The sequence below is a fragment of the Pygoscelis adeliae genome, unplaced genomic scaffold (genome assembly GCF_000699105.1).
Source record: "Pygoscelis adeliae isolate BGI_AS28 unplaced genomic scaffold, ASM69910v1 Scaffold92, whole genome shotgun sequence".
NCBI lineage: Eukaryota > Metazoa > Chordata > Aves > Sphenisciformes > Spheniscidae > Pygoscelis > Pygoscelis adeliae.
The window spans coordinates 2,947,808-2,968,625 of record NW_008824306.1 but is presented as its reverse complement, the minus strand read 5'-3'; the positions used below and the strand labels follow the sequence as shown (position 1 = coordinate 2,968,625).

General features: G+C 41.3%; 1 protein-coding gene across 1 annotated transcript in view; it reads left to right on the top strand.

Annotated features, from left to right (window-relative positions):
• LOC103912607 (cytochrome b-245 heavy chain) overlaps positions 1-17,801 on the top strand; it is a 20,597-nt gene extending 2,796 nt beyond the window's left edge. Inside the window, exons 2-13 of the mRNA XM_009318903.1 lie at positions 104-199; positions 1,639-1,749; positions 5,722-5,806; positions 7,068-7,213; positions 8,029-8,219; positions 11,468-11,597; positions 12,433-12,525; positions 13,973-14,226; positions 14,515-14,677; positions 15,527-15,673; positions 16,846-16,970; positions 17,675-17,801. Of these exons, the coding sequence (XP_009317178.1) occupies positions 104-199; positions 1,639-1,749; positions 5,722-5,806; positions 7,068-7,213; positions 8,029-8,219; positions 11,468-11,597; positions 12,433-12,525; positions 13,973-14,226; positions 14,515-14,677; positions 15,527-15,673; positions 16,846-16,970; positions 17,675-17,801 (1,668 nt within the window). The remainder of the gene's footprint in view (positions 1-103; positions 200-1,638; positions 1,750-5,721; positions 5,807-7,067; positions 7,214-8,028; positions 8,220-11,467; positions 11,598-12,432; positions 12,526-13,972; positions 14,227-14,514; positions 14,678-15,526; positions 15,674-16,845; positions 16,971-17,674) is intronic.
• The last annotated feature ends 3,017 nt before the right edge of the window (positions 17,802-20,818 follow it).

Sequence of the window (20,818 nt, the reverse complement as noted above, 5' to 3'; positions counted from 1 at the left end):
ATAGGAGCACAATGAACTAATTGACCATTATCGGAACTGTGTAAATTCTGACATATGATGTCTAATAACAAACTGTAAAGTTTCCTGTTCGTTTCTCTTTCAGCTTGTGTGGCTGGGGTTAAATGTCTTCCTCTTTTGGTGGTACTATCTTGCATATGATATCCCACCGAAATTCTTCTACACCAGAGTACTCCTTGGCGTAAGTACAAAACATGTATTATCTTGGCATAGACTGAGCACATAGCATTTTTTCCCTAGTTTTATTTGACTGAAACAGGATCAAGTGACTGGAGCAGGACGTTCATGTCAGGGTTAAAAGTCACGTGCAAACAGATAACTGAATGCAGACGGCTATCCAGTGCTTCTGAACAGAAAGCTGATAAGCAAAATAGAGAGATCCCATTCTAAAGATGTTTTCAGGTAACTATTATGCTCCTGGTAATTAAAGTGAACATGCATTGTGGCTGCTTTATTAAACAAAAGATTAATAAAATATTGCCATTGAACTATTGTGCAATCATTTCCCATGCAATTATTTTTCATAGCATGAACAGTTTGCAAAGCTATTAGCTCTGAAAAGCAATCATCATTCATATATTCATCAAGCCTGAGTAGTGGTCAAGTAGTGAAGTAATCCCGGACCCCCGGCTACTCAGTATAACCCAGCTGGTTAATGCAGCATTATGTGTCCTACCACAAACTTGCATCCAAAGCTACCTTGGGTCATGACCAATTGACAGGGAAAATTTATTTGTTCACGTATTTTAAAAGCCTGATCACAGACATAAAAATCAGTCTAAGCTTCAAATTACAGAACATGGCACTTTGTAAAAGTTTTGCAAAGCCATGGTCTAATTCAACAAAGCATGAAATCCTATTCTGCATACGGCTTCGGATCTATGGATCAAATTCTGTCCTTTGCAATCATGGTGCAGTTGCCTTTGAAGTCACAGAGACCTGTGCTTGGATAACTAGATCTCAGTATAACCCCAAGTCAGTCATTGTGATTTGAAACCTGAAAGGGTCCCAATCAATGCAAGGCGAGCAAACATTATCTTTTCCTCCGTTCAGTGTGTTTGGATTAATATGGTCATGATTCCCTCCTTTCAAACAGTCTTTGTCAAAATCTGAAATCATGCAGGATGTGAAGAGCAATGTGAAGGGAACATAATCCTAGAAGATGAGGCAACAAATTTCCCTAGACTGCCTTTACTGATAACAGAGAACATAAAACCACTTCCCTCATAAGCTGTCTTTCTGTCTACCGTAACCCACCCAGCCAACTGAAACCACAGCAGTGAGACTTCCTTTATAGCCTTGGGACTGAAAACTCTACTAATGGCTTAGACTTGCATCTGTGCTTGGCCATTGATTGTCAGACATGACAGGGAGCTTTTCGTACGACCATATTATTTCAAAACTGGAAATAGAAGGTGTCTATCTGGAGGAATGTACTCTGCATACGTGCCTCTGACTTGGCCAGAGCATGACTACTGTAAAATGTGAACATTGTTAATTAACTCTAGATCTCACACTCATGAAAAGTTGTGATATAATACAGAAATGAAATCTGTGCCTATCTGTGTCCTGGATAATGTCACCGATAATTCATTTAATAATGCATCTCTCCAATTACAGCGTGCTTTGGCTCTGGCAAGGGCCCCTGCAGCTTGTCTGAATTTCAACTGCATGCTGATTCTGCTGCCAGTATGTCGAAACTTGCTCTCCTTCCTCAGAGGATCAAGTGCGGTAAGATGAAGAAAGAATGTCAAAATTTATGAAAGATAATAACCCGAGCAGCCTTGCAAATGTAGCAAGCAACTTCATCCAAGTTCCCCAAATATACCGTACTTTGGGGATGTCCTCTTTTAAGAAGTAGATAAGCCTGGAGTTTTGCTATGAGCAAGGCTGAGGTCTATATGCCAATGGTGTATCTAGAGCTCTGTTGACAGGTTTAGCCTTGGATTAGCCTCCTTTGCTACCTCCCTCTTTTCTTGCCTCCTGGGCATCGTGCTGCCCTGGATACAAATGTGTTTACACACATTTGCCTTGTTTGTCACTGATACAACACCCATTTATAGCAGGAGATATTACCCCATGTCTTCTGTCTTTGCATGTTCAGTTCTTAAAGTAAATGTAGTCTTTCACAGACTTTCAGAATGGGACGTTTTTCAGCTGGTTAATAAATGACATTCTTTCTCGTCCGAGTTGCATTTCCATCTCAGGATGAAATAGTTCAAAAGGAGGCCTTTTGACCATTTCTGGCTCCCAAATGCAAATGTTATATACAGCACCGAGGAACCACCACTTAGAAAAGGACAACTGATTCTAGGTGACAGCTGGAGAGGCTTGATGATAGCACTGACCGTATCACACTGCTGAAACCTAGATCTCTGGCTGTTACAGCAGAAATAATGCAGACAATGCGTGCCATGGTGCAGTGAAAAAGCAATATTCTCCTCAAGCTCATGAACTGTCCTTCCAAATACATAATGATTCCTCCTTTCTAACTTCTTTAAAATACACACGGTCAACAACACCAGTTCACAGAAGTTGGTTTTCATCTGTAAAGCTAGTATGAATTCTTTCATGCAAATGAGACAGCTTGCAGGGGCTGAAAGAGAGGAGCAAAAGAGGAAGCAATAGAATAGATGCAGTGTTACAAGAGTCCTTCCTGGGGAAAGAGAGCGGGATACAAAGTAATGAAAAAATAATCAGAGACAACCCAGGCTGTACATCCATCTAGTACAAATATTCTGACAATCAGTGTGGCTGACTGCCACACACAAACGAGATGTCCCTGCCATATTAAGCTCCTAAATTGCCTGTTTAAGGCATAACCCTTAGAAATATAAAGTTGGAACTACACAGACCAGGCTTTCAGTCTTGTGCTGTACCCTTTCAGATTCTGGGATGCTACAAAAGCAGACGGCCGTACCCCCCATGTATGTAAAAGGAAAAAGAATAGTGAGTAAAACTGTGGGGTTAAAGTTGTTCTTCCCTTGCCCTGAGAAAGATCAACTAGTATCTGCCAAAATTCAGAGCTGAATCCCCAGGCTGCAGAAGTCAATAATGAACAGAAATTTAGTAAGAATTAATGTTGCTATTGGATGAATGCAACTGGAAAATATTGATGAGCTCTTGGTCATACAAGGCCTTCTTGAGGTCTGAAATAGATTCCACGGGCGTCAGGCTGGAAGCAGGTTGGGCAGAGGTCTTCTGAGGTCAAAGCAATGAAAGAGCTGAAGACACTTTTGGAGGCACTACTGGAAGGCTGAAAACTGATTCCAAGGGTTGAGAATTGTACTCCAGCCGGGACTTTGTGCTACTTGTCCTGAATTGCTCATCTCCTAACACCTAAGGCTTAGCTTTTCTAACCAGGATCTCGATGAAGCTGTCCCTCTTATTTCAGTATTCAAGCTATAGAGTAAGTCATTCTGCCTTGGGCACTGTGGTAGAGTCACTCAGACTACACCCAGTTTGCAAGTGAGAACCATACAGCTCCACTTCTGCTGCCTGGCTGCAGCTTGCTATCTGGCTGATAGTGCTAGTGCATGAGGAAGCGAAGGGCTCCAAGGGCGAGCAAGGAGGGGAGGGAGGGGCATAAAATAGGACTGTTAGACAGTTTGTGTTTGTTTAACTTCAGTTGCTTTTTGCAATAAAGCTATACCTCAGGAATTTTATCTGAAGCAAAACACGCACAGCCCAGCGTGCCAGTGGTAGTGTCAGGACTGTGGGCGCCTTAGTGCAGGGGTACAGCTGCTTATGCTTATTCTGCTGTTGTCTCTAATTAGCTGTGCTCTGCAAGTAACACCTGTGAGGATCTCTTAAGAAAGATCAGGATTTTTAAATGTCAAATAACTTATTGAAAGGGTAGTGACCTTTCTAACAGCAATGTCATTGGGGTTACATCTTGCCACCCAGAAATCATACGCTACAAAGTTATTTGTTATTGATCGAAAGAACAGCTGTGTTGTCTTTGCATGCCCTTTATTGCTGTATTCATCACTGTTGTTAATGAGTCTCTCTACCGAGCCTAGCTACAGCATTTTGCCATCGCTTGGCCTTCTGCTTCTTAAACTGAAAGATCAAGTAGTTTTTGCAAGGCAGTCAAGTAGAGTTGGCACTTCCTCACTATGCTACAGTTTATTCTACAATCTTTTTAATTCTGTCTCAAGATACATGATACAGAGAAGGCCAAATTTCTCCTGGCTGTTATTATAGTCTACTGAAATAATTGCAATAGCCCCAGAGTGTTAGAGTTTGCCCTTTAATGAATGTCACAGCTGGAGAATAACTGAAGGAAAGAACTGTTTCCTGCTCATCTATTTATCTGTACAGTTAATACTCATGGGATATTTAGAAATGGACTGGTATGGAAGAGTAAGGCCACTGCTGGTATATCTCCACTAAGTAAAGAACAAATCAGAAATTAAATTGTTCTGGTATTTCATCATCCTTCCTCTGTTTCACTCCTGGATGGTTGGGATGATCAGCTCCACCCTGTTAGCTGGGAAGATACATTACCTTACCCTGCCATCTACAAAGTTAATGTCCGGCAAACACTTGAGGGAATATTTTGGCCTCTCTTAATTTGTTGTGTGAAACATCTGCATGGTTCTTGTGAGGAAAAGTTTGTGTTAGCTTGCCTAGTGTTTTCTTCCCTTTGCCAGTCAGCAAAAGCAATATAAAGGTGCAATACAGGATAATCATGCTTTCTACTGTGTGGAGATAGCAAATGCTAGCTTTACAGGAACTTGAAGTTTTAGGAAAACTCCCACTGACTACAGCATGATTTAGATGGGGCCTGTTAGGAACCTGTCATCATTCTTAATGAAAATATCATTCTGTTTTTCTTAAGAACCAACTTCTATCTTCAGTTTGTACAAGCAGAGGTTTTTTTCTTTCTGTTTCTCTTGGGGTAACTCCAGCAACAAGTTGTAAGTGAATGCCCGGCAAGCACACCCAGTATTTTGAGGAAGGAATCACTTCATATGACTGACCATAAGTGACTAGCACATTTGGGGTGGGAGCTCCCCGAGACAGTTATACCCAAACTTTACAGTCCATTTCTACAGTGTGAACCACAACAGGATTCTGATGCTAGGTGGCAACTTGAGACTCTACCAAAGCAGTCACCCTGCCACGGCAGACTGTGACAACTCCTTCTTTTTAAAATGTGTAATTTAACACAGATAAGATATATACTTTTGTCATACTGGATGTTAAGTTTTTTCTCATTGTAAATACTTTGTTTCAATGGGACATGCTAAAACATAATCTGTTATTCCCGTATTCTGAAGTATGGGGGAAAATATTTTTGTCTATATTTAGGAATTCTAGATTTTTACTAGCAATGCCACCAACTGTTGTGCTCAGGGCCTCTGTTTTTGTCCCTGCATTTAAATAAGTATGGCCTCAAGTTGCGCCAGGGGAGGTTTAGTTTGGATGTGAGGAAAAATTTCTTTACTGAAAGAGTAGTTAAACATTGGAACAGGCTGCCCAGGGAAGTGGTGGAGTCACCATCCCTGGAAGTATTTAAAAGACGGGTAGATGAGGCGCTTAGGGACATGGTTTAGTGGGCATGGTGGTGTTGGGTTGATGGTTGGACTCGATGATCTTGGAGGTCTCTTCCAACCTTAATGATTCTATGATTCTATGATTAAGTATGCATAGACATCACAAATAGTCTTCAAATACTTTTTTTCTTCAAACCTAAAGTGCTGCTCTACCCGTGTCAGACGACAGCTGGACAGGAACCTCACCTTTCACAAAATGGTGGCATGGATGATCGCCCTTCACACTGGTTGGTACTCAAATGTTTCTTTGTTTATTGCTTCCTCGTGCATTTTACACAGAATCCAGATGGGATTCAAGTTCTTAAGGATATGGGCAGAAACCTGATTTCATTAACCTAAAGGAGTCAGCATGTGCCAAGGCTTAAATCAGTTTCCAAATATTATTCTGCAACTGACAGAGAGCAAAAGATAAATAAGAAAGAATACTTTTCCCGTGAACTGTCGGCATCATTTATGACACTGGTTAATAAAGGGTGTTTAGCAATGCCCTGAGAACCAGATACTCTGGCTTTAATTCTTGTTTAGACTTATTTCTTAGCTGGCATGTCTGAAACAAATAATAGAAATGATGAATCAAAAGGGTATAAAAGGCCTGGACAGGCCATGGAAATGTTTTCATATTTTATCTCTCATTTCCTAATCTAAGCATTTTCTCTCTTTTTTTTTTCCATCAGATTTGTCACTTCTCAATGCAAGTACCTTACAAATTATATATCTTAGAACAGTCTTCGTATCAGTAGATCACTTGAGCTGAGCAGGTTCCCTTTCTGAGCTGTGGCTGAAATCTCACCGCCACTTCATAGAAAAGGAGCAGGGCGATGCAGTTAACATAAGGCCACAGAGGAGGTCTGCAGCAGAGGTGGATTGTTTGGGGGTGTTAGATCTGTACCCATCAGGCCCTGTTTTGAAGGTGAATAAGTATCTGGTGATACAAAAGGGGAAAAATTTTGAAAAGCGTTGTACGGCTTACCCCTGCAATAATGTGTGGTGGAAGTAGCGTGAAACACCTCAGCTATACTAGGTTTACGGGCATGTCCAGCTCAGCAAGAACACTATTAGTGATTATTAGCAATACAGCAGAACAAAGCAGCACTAGCAAATGTGACACCAAAGAGATCCAGATCCACTTCTTGGCTCTTCTACAGAAATCCTGGATGATTCTGACAAATAATTTAAGCCATCCCATGCTTCAGTTTCCCATGTATTAGGGTACTACTACTTGAATTGTTGAAAGCCTTTGTTGAACAAAGACATGCTGAAAACTTCCCTTTACTTCTTTCCTTCCCCCACCCAAAAAGATGTAAAATTCAGACGGTAAAGCTTTAACAGTAAAACACATTAGTGATCTGAAATAGTGACGAAGAGGGTGAGAGTGGCAAAGGTCTTAAGCTGCAGCTGACAAATGTTACAGAGTTTCAAATGTTACCCAAAATCACTGAGTACTTGTCTTGTTCTTAACCCTGATTATTTCTTTCCTGTCACTCCTAGCAATTCACACCATCGCACACTTGTTCAACGTAGAGTGGAGTGTGCAAGCCCGTCTTGAAGAGAAAGGAAATCTGGCAGCTGTGCTGTCTAGCCTTGGTGATAACCCACATGAAAGCTATATCAACTTTTACAGAAAAACCATTGGGGTAAGCGACATCAGGCTGTGAAGAGTCATTATTACATTTGTTTAGATGATCATATAAGACTATTTGAGCAGAGTGCCTATTTCTGGTGTGCACAATCTGGGTTTGGGCCATCCTGCAGCAAAACCTTGTATAATTCATTCTTCTGTATTTGTCAGTAATATTGTTGCCTAATTTTGGTAGTACTTTAAACTTTTTCACCTGAGGATTTCAAAGTAGTTTTAAAACATTATGTAAAACCAAACACCCTGTAAAGCAGTCTTCTGACTAAGGTAGACATGGCACACAGAAAGGTACACAGAAATCAAGGCAAAATTTTGAACTTGGGCTGCTTAAGCTCTGGTTAAAAAAAAAACAAAACAAAAATAAGGAACTTCCCCATTCCTCAGAAGCACCGAGCGTCCAATCTCTGTATGAGTTACTAGACCCACAGCTGCACAATGCCACTGGAAAAGAGAGCTTTCATTCGGCTCCCTAAATATGGATGTAGGACTCCAGCTCTTACAAGAGAGCTGTGCAAATGTGTTCACCTTCTCCAAGCCCGTACTGCTGAGCAGTGGCAGAGTAAGAAACAACATTTGGTGTGTGAACCGGTAGAAAACCTTTCTCTCTATTTCCACTTACATTAGTAAAGATAAATCTGCAGTGCAACAAAAATGGAGTGGGACTTTGGCATTGTTGGCATACAAATTCACAGAGGATGACTTAAAGACTTACAACAAGGTAAAGCATTTGGCAAGTGAGACAGACTGATGGTTCAGCTGGCTCTGCTTTGACGCAACCCCTTCCTTAGACCAACGTGTGCAATTATTTCACAGAATCCTGTGGGGGGCCTATATGTGGCTTTCACGTACTTGGCTGGTCTCACTGGCGTTATCATCACGCTGGCCCTCATACTAATCATCACGTCATCCACCAAAACCATCCGAAGGTCGTATTTTGAAGTATTTTGGTACACCCACCATCTCTTTGTCATCTTCTTTATTGGCCTTGTCATCCATGGTGCTGGGTGAGTATTCGCACTTATCACACAATACGTGGTAACTACTGTATCTGAATGTAAAGCCCTCTATGCACATAAGTATAGGGACTTAAGTCACTAAGCAGCAGTTATTTTTTATGGTAATGATGGGCCAATACAGGCTCTGAGAGCCGAGAGGCTCTCACTGATGCATGAACAAGCTATTCACATGTGTGAGGCTTTATGAGACTCTGGCGTACTTAAGCTCACCGATACTCAACTTCTTCTGATATTTTAATTGGAAAGCTCTTTTCCAAGGTTCCTGTTTCTAATTGTTAATTTATCGTTCTCTCCTAAAAGGAATTGCATCACACATATGCATGTTAGGAGACCTCAGCATAAAAATGATATTGAGTCTAGGATTTTGTTGGGTAAATGAAAACCATAGTAACACAGATTTATCTTTCAGACTTGGATGAACTTTTAATATCAGCAGCATTTCAGAATAGATTTGTAGCTCTTGCAGCTCAAATATAGGCAACTGTAAGTTTTTGTAACTTCCAAATGCAAAACATCTTTTTCCACTGTTGGCCATTCCATACCTGCTTCTGAAGTAGCTGGAAAGCCTAATGAAACAGTTTTAGCACTACAATTTTAGCACTTAGAAAAATGAACTTTAGTTCCATTTTATAAAAACACAGGACTGATGCATAGAAAAAAAAAAAGGCTAAAGTATCCAAACCACATTTCATAGTTCATAATTATACTATATTGTCCAATTTAAAGGAAATTCTAGGTGCACTAGAAAGTGTGCTTTAAAAATGCCCAGCAAAAATGACTATTCAAAAACACTTCCTCTCTCAGTCCAGTAGTGCCAGAAAAAAGACAGAAACAGAGTACAACAGGAAGAACAAAAATAGAAGGCAGATGAGAATCGCCACCAGCATATTTGTCCATTCCAACTTCCAAAACAAGAAGGAGAAGGTTTGAGCAAAACCTGTTGAAGGAAAAGAACATGTGGTTCATGTTTCCTGCAGCAAATACTGTATAGTTACTGACAAAAAGTCCAAACTTGCCAGTAGTTACTACACAATGCTATCAGAAAGCAAGCGTTGCTCTTTTTAGGGGTCAGTGAGGAGCATGTATTTCATAGAAGGTGACTTTTTTTTCACTTGGATGTTCGGTATACTTCCACCATTTTAATTGCACTCTACTGAAAAGACAAGAGTTTGGGCAGCAGTGGAGTTGAACATGGTTGTCAGAGAAGCTCAGCTATCCTTTGGAAGGAGATAAACACAGGAATATTATTATCTGTAGAGGGAAGGATGCTTTCTGGCTGTGAACTCAGTGGCCTCACTTATTCGGCCTTAAAGGCAAGAATGACATTTTGAGTTTAGAGAAAATACTAATACACTAAAAAATATGGGACAGGCTTTTTACACTTAAGGAAGGCATCTCAGGTGTGCAAAGATGGGTGTTATGGAATAAGTATGATCTGACAGTCTCAAAGTAACACGTTAGAGAGAGGCACCGTTGTCAGTTTATCTCAGGAGACAGAAGGCTGTGTGTCATACATATGTACATATACATACATACATATATGCATATACAGAAAACTGAACCAAAGATAATCAATAGGATCGAAGGGGCAGATTCTTGTCCGTTACAAGCTGTTACAGCACTTCCATAGCACTGATTTTTCTGTGCATGAGCTGTGTGTCACAGACAAACATCCCACACTTCCCATCATAGTCAATGTAAAAAGGAGAGAGTACAGAGATTCAGATCACCCTGCCTTGGAAGCTAAAGTAAAACTTTCAGCCGAAAAAGAAGTAATTAGAAGGCCATACCACTGAAAGTACTGGAAGAGCATCTACACCGAGTAATAAGGGAAAATAAGTTTTTTCTTTCTCTTGTACGGGGTACCGGCATTGTCAAACCTTGAATGGAGCATAGGGCAAGGCAAAAACCCTCAGGCCCCCTCTCCTTTAAGCAATGGGGTGAGGAGTGGCAGGAAATGTGCTCCTCCTGTTCCCGTAACTCATCCCAGAGGGCGGCTCAGCTGAACCCGTTGTCACTAGTGGGGAAGTAAACCGCAGCTGGTGATGTTCCTGCAAATTGCAACTCGTGATGCTCCTGGGACAGCATCATTCCTTCCCTTTATTTTTCAGGCAGGATGTTAATCAAACCTTTAATGAGGAAGAGGTTCATTAGTAATATTTACGAGCAGTGCAATCTTTTAACTTTCAAGACTGTGCACAGGCTTTCTAATAATCCTCTGATAAATCTGTCACTTAAAGCTAGGCATACATATGACTTAGATACCACATTTTTTTGAAACATCAGAAACATAGTCTAGTTCACAGAAACCGAGCTAGAAAAGCAGAAAGAGAAGTGATGGGAAGAAGATGTCAACAGAATCATATTGGCATAAAACTGAACAGTCTGATCAGAATCAGATCGTTTCTAGGGAAAATCAGCAGATCTTAATCTGAATTTCTCTACTATGACTCTCATCCTACTAATTGCCATCATTTCTGGGACTCTCACACACCCCTGAGCTGGCAGAACTCTAGTCAGAGGCAGAAAATAGTGAACAAGATCAGAATATATTTTTCCCCCTCAAAACTGAAACTGTCTTTCAGCACTAGCTCTGCCACTGGAAATACTGCTGAACTGGAGCAGTCAGGCTTCTCTATAATAAAACAAACAACAACAAAAAACCCTAACCAAGCAAGAACATAGAGGCCAGATCATCAACTGACATAAGCTGGTATAGCCGCTTTGCATCAGAAGCATCTGTGTTCATTCACACCAACCGAACAGCTACTCCACAGCTCTACAGGGAGAGGGTGGGTCAAAGGAGGAATGTCTGTTGGAAAGGGCTCTCCAGATTTCTAAGACAAACAACAGAAATAATTTCTGTACTAGTCACTAGGAAATTGATTACCTTGCCCACTCCAGGTTTTGTTTTTATTGAAGAAAAAGGTAGGATAACTCTGAAAAGAATGAAGCTTTCCTATTGTGACCACTTCCTGGAAACATTAATGGACATACCTCTCAGTTCCTCGCCTGATCTTGTAGTCAGTATTTTCCCCTACAAACTCTCCTCCCCATTTTTATCATTTTAATAGCAATTTTGTGGGTTTATTAGAGTGGTAAAGCTGTATCAAAGCTGTAGCACTGCAGAAGTCCACAACTCCCCATAAATAGAGTAGTACATAAATAGAATAACAATAAGGGACAGATACCTTCATTTTCATTTCATTGCCTTAATGATTTTTATTTTTTTCCAGGCGTATTGTACGGGGGCAGACAGCTGAGAGTCTGGCTGAACATAACCCAGAGATTTGCTACAAGAACTTCACTCACTGGGGAAAGAAGGGGGCTTGCCCAATCCCCCAGTTTGCAGGGAATCCTCCTATGGTAAGAACAGTTGTCTTGAGCGTAAATCCAACTTAAAATGTTTACAGTTCACTCTTTTTGTTAAATAACATATGCACTTGCTGTAGAAAAGCAGCTACGTAACCCCCAGCGCTCTTCAGTGGCAGCTTTCTTTACATAAAGCAATAGATTTTGACACAGTGGATTATAAGCGGAAATGGACTACAGACCGACAGACAGACAGACAACCCATTTCCAGTGTGCCATAAAATGAGCGCAATTAACAGGCAAAGCAAAAGAGCAAATCGTATCTGAAAACTGTTTACCCAAAATGTATTTTGTGGCTTGTGGGGATTTCTAGAAAGTGCTATAATCCACATAATAAAGTTTCACATTATTAATGGACTAATGATCATTAACAGGAAATTAATGCCTCTGGAAAGATGACATTGAAATTTCAGCTTTTATTGACTAACCAGGCTGGTTGTTCCTTCACATTTCAGACTGATCTGTTAACAGAAACCACATCTTCTCCTGCAGTAATAGAGACCTGAGTCAATAATACATTCAGAACTTTACTCCACATTTCACTTAGTTACCTTAATTTTTAGACAGAGACAAAATCACTCATAGGAAAATACCTTGCTGTAACTCTAGTAGCAAGTAAAAAGCCAGCTGCAACTCTCAACAGAGAAATAAATTCCCTCTCTGACCAGAAGTAATTTTGAAGGTGTCATATCTCTTACGGGTTCCCTACTCTGGTTGACAAAGAACCTACATTACTTGAATTTCACGTCTGCTCATAGCATTTCCAGGACTTGATTTAATCTAAGTTGCCATCTTCATCATCTGACTTCTCATTTTATTCTGCTTACAGACATGGAAGTGGGTAGTAGGTCCCATGTTTTTGTACCTGTGTGAGAGGTTGGTACGGCTTTGGAGGTCACAGCAGAAGGTTGTTATCACAAAGGTATGTGTTGATGCTACGCTTAACACCGGGCAAAACATTACCATTTTTCCAAATGGTGCAGCAAAGCCAATGGCTCCTATGTGACAGACAAAGTTGTCAGTGAAGGGCCTCTCAGGAATGTTCTGGCTGCTATCATGCAAAAATAATGCCAACCTCTAACATCTAAATGTAGCCTGTCTCTAAAAGAGAGCAAGAGGAGGAGGAAGTTAGTTAAGGCACAGGACTGAATCTTAGGAAAGAGAAATTAATTTTCTTTGTATTGAGTGAAAAATTCCACAATGTAGAAATTCCACAGTCTTAAGAGTATTTAAGATACCACTTTGTTTTCAAAACTACCCAGATATTTAGGAATTCTGATTTTTCAGCAGAACAAATGACTCCTGAAAAGGAGAGTTAGGGGGTGCTATTTTGTGCAGCCAAAGCTAATGTTGAGCTTCCATTCCCCACGGTGTGTTGCAGAGATATTAACACTGGTTCTGAAAATCTGACAGCCAAATGAGCATGGCACTAAGCTCAAACGTATAAAAACTACCCTGGCCTTTCCCAATGTAATTTCCTCACATGGCACTGTGCTGCATCTTCTGGACATACCCTGTTCAAGTCGTAGCAGGATTTGGGGGATGACATTAGATGTCTCTACTGTGCCCTGGCACTATGTTGGAAGGCTCCTATATACTAGTGTGCTTTTTGGTAATTTTACCAAAATACCTCTGAGCCATTTCTACACCATATGTCTATGGCGTCTGCTTAGTTCCCTGTTGGCAGAAAATTTCTTCCACAATCCTAAGCACTACTATTAATATCTACCTTAATAGATAGAGACTTGATTCTCCCTCTTGCAAATCTCTTCTGGAAATTGAAAATAACCTTGGCAGACAACTTTAGGATTAAAAAATCATAGTGATGGAAATACTAGCCTTGCTTCTAGAATATTGCTTCTGTTTATTCTTGGCTAAAGATAGGCAGAATGCAAATGCCCATGTTATAGGTCCCACCCAGCTATAACATGAAAACATCAGTTTCCAGTGGTACTACCTATCCAATTCCCTATCTGTATGATAGACCTATGGTTTTGCCCCTACATATACAGTCAAACTCATTAACACTGCTCTGTGCCACTGTGTAAGGTGCATCTGGAATTAACAATGTGCACACATAGATCTGGTGATGTGTTACAAGATGTGCCAGTCTGACCTGTCCCTTTTGGAGTAACTGCAAGCATGGTGCAAAATACTTCAACCAAAAATTCAGCATCTTCTGCAGTCTTTTATCTGGCTGTCAGGTGCTGTTCCCTCACTCCTAGTTCTGCTGGGAACAAAGTTTCACCTGCTTTCCTTGCTCACATAGCAGAGGATGATGTTAGTGATGAAGGATGTAGATACATCCAGTGAACAATGAAGACCGACTTTTTCTTTTCCCTTTTTTCCCCTTGTCCCTCTCACTGTAGGTGGTCATTCATCCCTTCAAGACAATTGAGGTCCAGATGATGAAGAAGGGCTTCAAGATGGAGGTCGGGCAATACATTTTTGTCAAATGTCCAACAGTGTCTAAACTGGAATGGCATCCATTCACATTAACCTCTGCTCCAGAAGAGGATTACTTCAGCATTCATGTCCGTATTGTAGGGGACTGGACAGAGGGCTTGTTCAACGCCTGCGGATGTGATAAGCAAGAATTCCAGGAGGCATGGAAGTTGCCCAAGTACGTACAAAGAGTCTCCACGGTAAAGGCAACCAACACCTATGGCAGTTTAAATTTTGCTCAACCAGTTTGGTGGCACCTGTGATACAATCCTTAACTACTTCCATCGGAGATGTGGGCCTTAGATGGCTCCTTCCGGTTTTCTCCTACCAACCCCACCTCTTTTGCTGACTAGTATTCAACCCAAGTGTGCATTGTAGCAGACAAATACCTTACCTTTTAATTGTTATTTTAAATGGTGCTAATAAATATTCACTATTGATTTTTTAAGTGTACTTTCAATTTCAGGATAGCTGTGGACGGCCCCTTTGGAACAGCGAGTGAGGACGTATTCAGTTATGAAACTGTTATGCTTGTTGGAGCTGGAATAGGGGTCACCCCCTTTGCATCTGTACTCAAGTCTGTCTGGTACAAATACTGCCACGATGCGACCAACCTAAAACTCAAAAAGGTGCGTGTCCTCTTTCCCAGAACCCATGTAATTGTTCAAGGGCCGACAGCCCAAATCAAAACAGGCCCAGCAAAGGTGGTCTGGCTCTAGACATGTGTGAGTCCTAAGAGAAGAGTCCAGTTACCTCACAAGACTAGCAGGCAGGGAAGTGGGAGGGTCAAAAGCAAAAACATAGTGAAAGGAGAAATAGCCTACAAGCAAAATCACACATGCAAATCCTGACTGTGGCCCTGGAGATTTCCACTTGCAGTGGAGATGCTGTTCAATCTGCGTGAGAAACACAAAATTTTGTAAAAAAAAAAATTTTGTACAGCCCGTGCAAATATTGCGTTCCCTCCCTAAGCACAAAGGAGCAACTTTACATCAGTGGAAGAGCACTGTTGCCATCCTCCTCTCGCCTCCTGCCCCTGGAAACTCCCTGTACAGAGGCGCGGGGTCACACTCTGCAGTTACAGTCATATTCAGAGAACAGAACTGGTTTTGTTACCTGCTTTAATTTACCTTGCCCGCCAGCAGACAGGGAGACAGAGTCTACCTCTAAATCATTAATTTATGTTCTAACAAACTGTTTTACAAGGATGTAAGTGGGGAAACATCATGAACTAAAAATGTAACCCGCTGGTGGAAGAGAAATAGAAAGATGTTTCCTTGTTCTTGCAGTCACTCATTCTGCTTCACAACCCTCCCAGTGTCAAAAGTCCTGAACAGCTTCAATACCAGCCTGCCCATCTGCTGAAGTGGTCAGGGCAATTTCTACAAGAACTCTACAATCCTCATTCTGTCAGCAGACGTAAAACCAGAAACCATAAGTGCCTATGTCCCCTGACACCTCACCCTTGTCTCTTCCAGATCTATTTTTACTGGCTTTGCAGGGACACTCATGCCTTTGAATGGTTTGCTGACCTCTTGCAATCTCTGGAGGCTCAAATGCAGGAGAGGAATAACGCAGAGTTTCTCAGCTATAACATCTATCTTACAGGCTGGGATGAATCTCAGGTAACAACACGGTGGAAAATGTCGCTTCCATATGCACTGAGGTTGATGTTAGCGTGTTATGTTTTGATAAATGTTCAAATGGTGTTTATCCTGGGTCTCCATCTGGCTCTCAGAGGTTTTAAATGCAGACAGGTATTATCCATCAGAAGTTACATGGGATCAGCTGCTAATGTCCACTCTGACTTCCTTTCTGGTTTACTCTGGCTGTGCACTCTGGGAAGCAGCCTCTCCTCACAGCAGCAACCATGTATCTCTAACAGCATTTGGGACTGGAGAAGCTAATGCATGAGGTTTGAGTGAGGGCAGCATATTTGTTTCAGGACCCTCATGAGTTCTCCATCCGATCCCATGCATGTAGGTCACTGTAGAGAAACAAAGGAGCAGCTCTTCCATGAGCCACTTGATAATGTATGACTGAGACAGGAAAGGTGCTCGCTCAATTACTTTTAGTGATGTTTTATTTTACTTATATCTCACCGTTGCAAAATTCACCATGTGCCTGAAGTGCTGTAGGTCAGCTAGACGGCCAGGGAGGGGTAGGAGTAAGGTAGGAAGTTATCACACAGGCAGTGGAAAAACAGGAAGGAAAGAAGAAAAGTCACACAACTCTTGCTTGGGGACGAAGTTACCTGTAACTTTTTTGGCATATAAAAGTGCTGCAGAACTCCGCAAGGCCTGAACTTATGCCCTTAACCACATCTTCTCCTCTTCCTGGCTCTACTTAGCTTAGCTGGTCTAGGTGAAAGTTACACAGGGAGGGTGGACAAGACCTCCTCATATGGGTCAAACGTTCCAGAGATCAAACTGGCAGGACTTCATTAAGGTCAAGGGAGTTGCATTATTGTACCTGAAGGGAACGTTTTGTTTTAATTTACAGCTTTATTTTACTGTTCTTAGACTAAACCAGTTCATTGCAAAAGAAACGTAATTAATTGCTGTGTTCAATGCTTCATAGCTTCAACTCTAGATATCGCCCAGTCTGGGGAAAAGGGGGAGATAGACACTGATAGTCAGGACTTTAGCAACGTTAGCTTTCCTTGCTAAACACCGTAAATTTCACATTCTCAGTTTGGAAATAATTCAGTGTGGGTTTTTTTTTTTTTTTAACAGGACATAATGCTGCCATGTCTAACTCTGTCTTTATGCTGTCTTTTGTGTTTCATTTCCCACAGGCCACTCATTTCGTAATGCATCATGAAGAAGAGAAAGATGTGATTACAGGCCTTAAACAGAAAACCTTGTATGGAAGACCTAACTGGGAAAACGAGTTCAAAACTATTGCGGGGCAGCATCCTGGGTAAACCTGTACAAATTGGACTTCCTCTATCTAAATGCCATAATAGCACAATCTTGTTCCTTTGGCTGATAAAGTTTGAGGAGCATTTTTTTCCTAACAATCTCCAGGTATTTTCTGTTCTTGTTTCAGCCATGGACATGATCTATGGTCTTGACCAATTTGTTTTAACCTACAATTTAAAAAAAATCATTCCTTTTCGGTGAGGTACTTATGGAGTGTCTAATTGCTAGCAGAAGTTTTAGAAAAAACATACCCCATCGTTCCAGCTGAAACAGTAAGGAATATCAGGTGACATCTAAATACCTCAAAAAATACCTTCTACCTCAAAAACCAAAACCTGAATATGGATGACCTTTAGCTGAGCACCCAAAATTAGCAGGAAAAAACCAGAACAGTTCCTTTCAAGTATTTGTGCCTTAAGCTCTTTGAAGCTTTATTTCCTTGATTCCACTGAGGTCAATAAACCTGTCTTCACTGACTTCTGCTGAGCTGAGATTTAGCCCACCATTTTTTTTAGAAGCAGCAGTAAGTGCCTTGCAAGTTTTAAGGGGTTATAAGTTTTAAGGTGTAGACATCCAGTTCTACTTTAGTTCCTGTAATTGAGAAAAAAACCCTTGCACCTACAGAACATAAGATGCTTTTACATGAAGAACATCCAGCTGCTCCATACCTTCTTCCTGATCATATTTTCATTTTCTTAACAGCTCCAGAATAGGTGTTTTTCTCTGTGGACCTGAGGGCCTAGCTGACACACTCAACAAGCAGAGCATCAGCAACTCAGAAGCGGACCCACGAGGAGTACACTTCATTTTTAACAAGGAAAATTTCTAACTCCCAAGCACATGGTAGTTATTCAATGCAAAGTTTAAAGACTGGATCTCTTTTTCTATTTGGAGTCTGGGAAGGACAGCCCAGCTTCTAATCTCAGCTACACTAACACAAAACCCTTTGCTTCTTGGGAATTATTTTGGCGCTGTGGTAGAGTAAAAGAATCATAGAATCGTAGAATCATAGCATCATAGAATTGTTTAGACTGGAAAAGACCTTTAAGATTATCAAGTCCAACCATTAACCTAACACTGCCAAGTCCACCACTAAACCATGTCCCTAAGCACCACATCTACACATCTTTTAAATGCCTCCAGGGATGGTGACTTAACCACTTCCCTGGGCAGCCTGTTCCAATGCTTGACAACCCTTTCGGTGAAGAAATTTTTCCTAATATAGTGCCAAATTTTACCTTAGGGAAGTGTGCACTGCCATCCATGCTGGCAATTTAGCAGAAATTTGTCTGTGTGACAGGCTTTCCCCTCAATTAACTGCCTTTATCCTCCTGTTATTCATGACTGCTGAAGGGTCTAGGCAGCTATGTGCATTTGGGAGCCAATTCACACTGATAAAGCTTAATGCTATTAAACAGTAAAGCATTCTAGCATAATGCTTGTTATTAGGAGACAGCTTATCCTGGCTACAGCCAGTCCCTGGAATGAGGCGGGTTAGGGAAGGGTGACTGGGAAAGATCGTTCCTTACAAGAGGAAATCTCCTTTGTGCACCAGCATCTTTCAGGCTTCTAAATACAAGCATAAACGTCTTGTCCAAGAGATAGCACAGGCAGCTGAAAAGCAGCCATTCCTCTTTAGGAAAGCAGAGAACTGGAAAGGAACCACCTGGATTTCTGAGCGCCACCCCCACCCCAGCCGCAGGGGGATGACAAGGACAGAGTCAAACCAAGTCCCACACCTGGCATGTGAGCCATTGCTCGGGCTGCTTCGAACACTCTCAGTTTCACATCTTCAATTTCACAGTGCAGGGATCCAAACAAGAAGAGGTTTGTGTTTTCAACACTGCCATTTCTGATTTTCAAGGCTGAAAAACTTGTTGCTAAATGATTTAATGGGTACTTTCTGAAGCATTCTTAAATGCATACAGTGCTTTTGGCCCTATTGTTCACCTGTTCCTCTTTGATGGTGAAACAGGTTTGAGAAAGCAAAGATCATGTGGGCAGTATCTGGAATAGCTATGAATAAAGTTTCTGATGTGTACAAGACACCCATACACAGCACAGTACTTCTGTATGTACATTACAGGTAACAGGTTCTTAAAAAGAAAAAGGAACCAAAACTTTTAATACCAGCAGCAGAGAAAAAAAAAAGCATTAAAACCAGCAGCATAGAAAAAAATGAAAAAACAAGTGCAAAAAGCCTTGAAAAAGCCACAGTTTAGTATACCACGGGTCTCCTGTTCAGGCCAGTCACCTGCTTACTGCCTTTAAACTCCACAGCCAAGCCCTGTGAGAGCTCCTACACAGCACGAGACCTTGCTGACAGGTTCTTATAGTCACGGAAGAAAGTGGTGGCCTCCTCCTGCAATTTCAGACAAGTGTGTGTAGCCATCTGGTTGCATGTAGCATATTTTACACCTCAACTTGCCAGACAGGATGTGTTCTCCCTTTACATGATTTTTAAATGTTATCCAAGCACTCCATGCTACTTCAGAAGGACAGCTTACCAGTCCGTATTTATTAATATCGGTTTCTGTGAACTGTTAAATGACACAATGAATTATGTCAGCATCTGAAGGGGAGGAAGCCACAGTTGGTGAATGCTAGCAAAGATCAACTCTTGGTGGGGAATTTTTCAGAAGGAGGGAAATTCCACATCATTCTATTTGAAACACACCTATTAAATCAGAATAGAGCTTAAGCAGAATCTTTTCCTGTGGAATACAAAAATTGCTACTAAAACATAACAAGGCTCTCATCCTGTGCAGAGTGCATTGACATATTTGGCTTTGATTTTAATGGAAATACAATCAGACTTCTATGCTGTTAGCAAAGAGGCATTGCAAGGGGTCTAATGGAGAGAGCATATTTATCATGTGAAGAGTCTTGGAGGGTGTGTATTTTAATTCACCCATTAATTTTCTAAACATTGCCATGTTTGTTCTTAAAACTACAGGGATCTTTCCTTACTCAGCCAGTTGTAACGACACTCCCTGACCTGCTGCACACTTGTACCGGGGGTTGTTTGTCACCTCGAACTCAGAAAAAGGAATTCTGTGCTTATTACTAAACCACTGTCTTCCTAAAACATATAAAAGAATAATCAGGTGAGAGCTTCTCAGTTTCTTTCAAAGGTTTTTTGTATTAAATCCTGCTATAATAGCAAGACATGCATTATCAGTCATGGTCTGAATATGAAGTTTTTTTAAAATCTAGGATACATGAGTGAAACAGCACTGAAATACAAAGATAAGAAACAAACTAGCTTGAGTCCTCCCTACTCTTCAGCAAAGCACAGAGGGATGTCAGTGGTTCTAAGTCAATGCTGCTGTCTTCTTGGGTGGTAAAGGAGTAAAGGCCTTCCTCCAAATGCTTGCCCAGTCTATAGAAGTTCCTCAAATCGGTGGTTTAACTGACTAACTGAGCCACCTTAGACACAGAGCTTTTCTTAATAAAACATCTTTTACAACACTTACATTAGATATAAAGCCCATGCCTGTGTTAAATTCTTAGACAATTGTGGCTGCGACACCACCACAGATTGCCAGGCAGGACATACAGTTCATTCACCCGGAGGAGAAGGCTAGGGCAGCAGGCTGCAGGTGAGCTTAAAGGACAGTCGTGTCATGTGGCCACATGCCACTGCTTGCAATCTGACCATTGCTATCGGCTGGGCCTCTCACTGAAAATTTCCTCCTTCCGTGTGTTTGGGGATTTTCTCTCTTGAGGGCAGGGGAAGGGGTCACTTTCACAATAAACCGATTCTTTTGCTGTCAAATTGCTGGCTCCAAAGCGCCTGCCCTGGAAACAAAGGGCGGCTTCTCACCTTTGTTTGAGAAGCTGCAC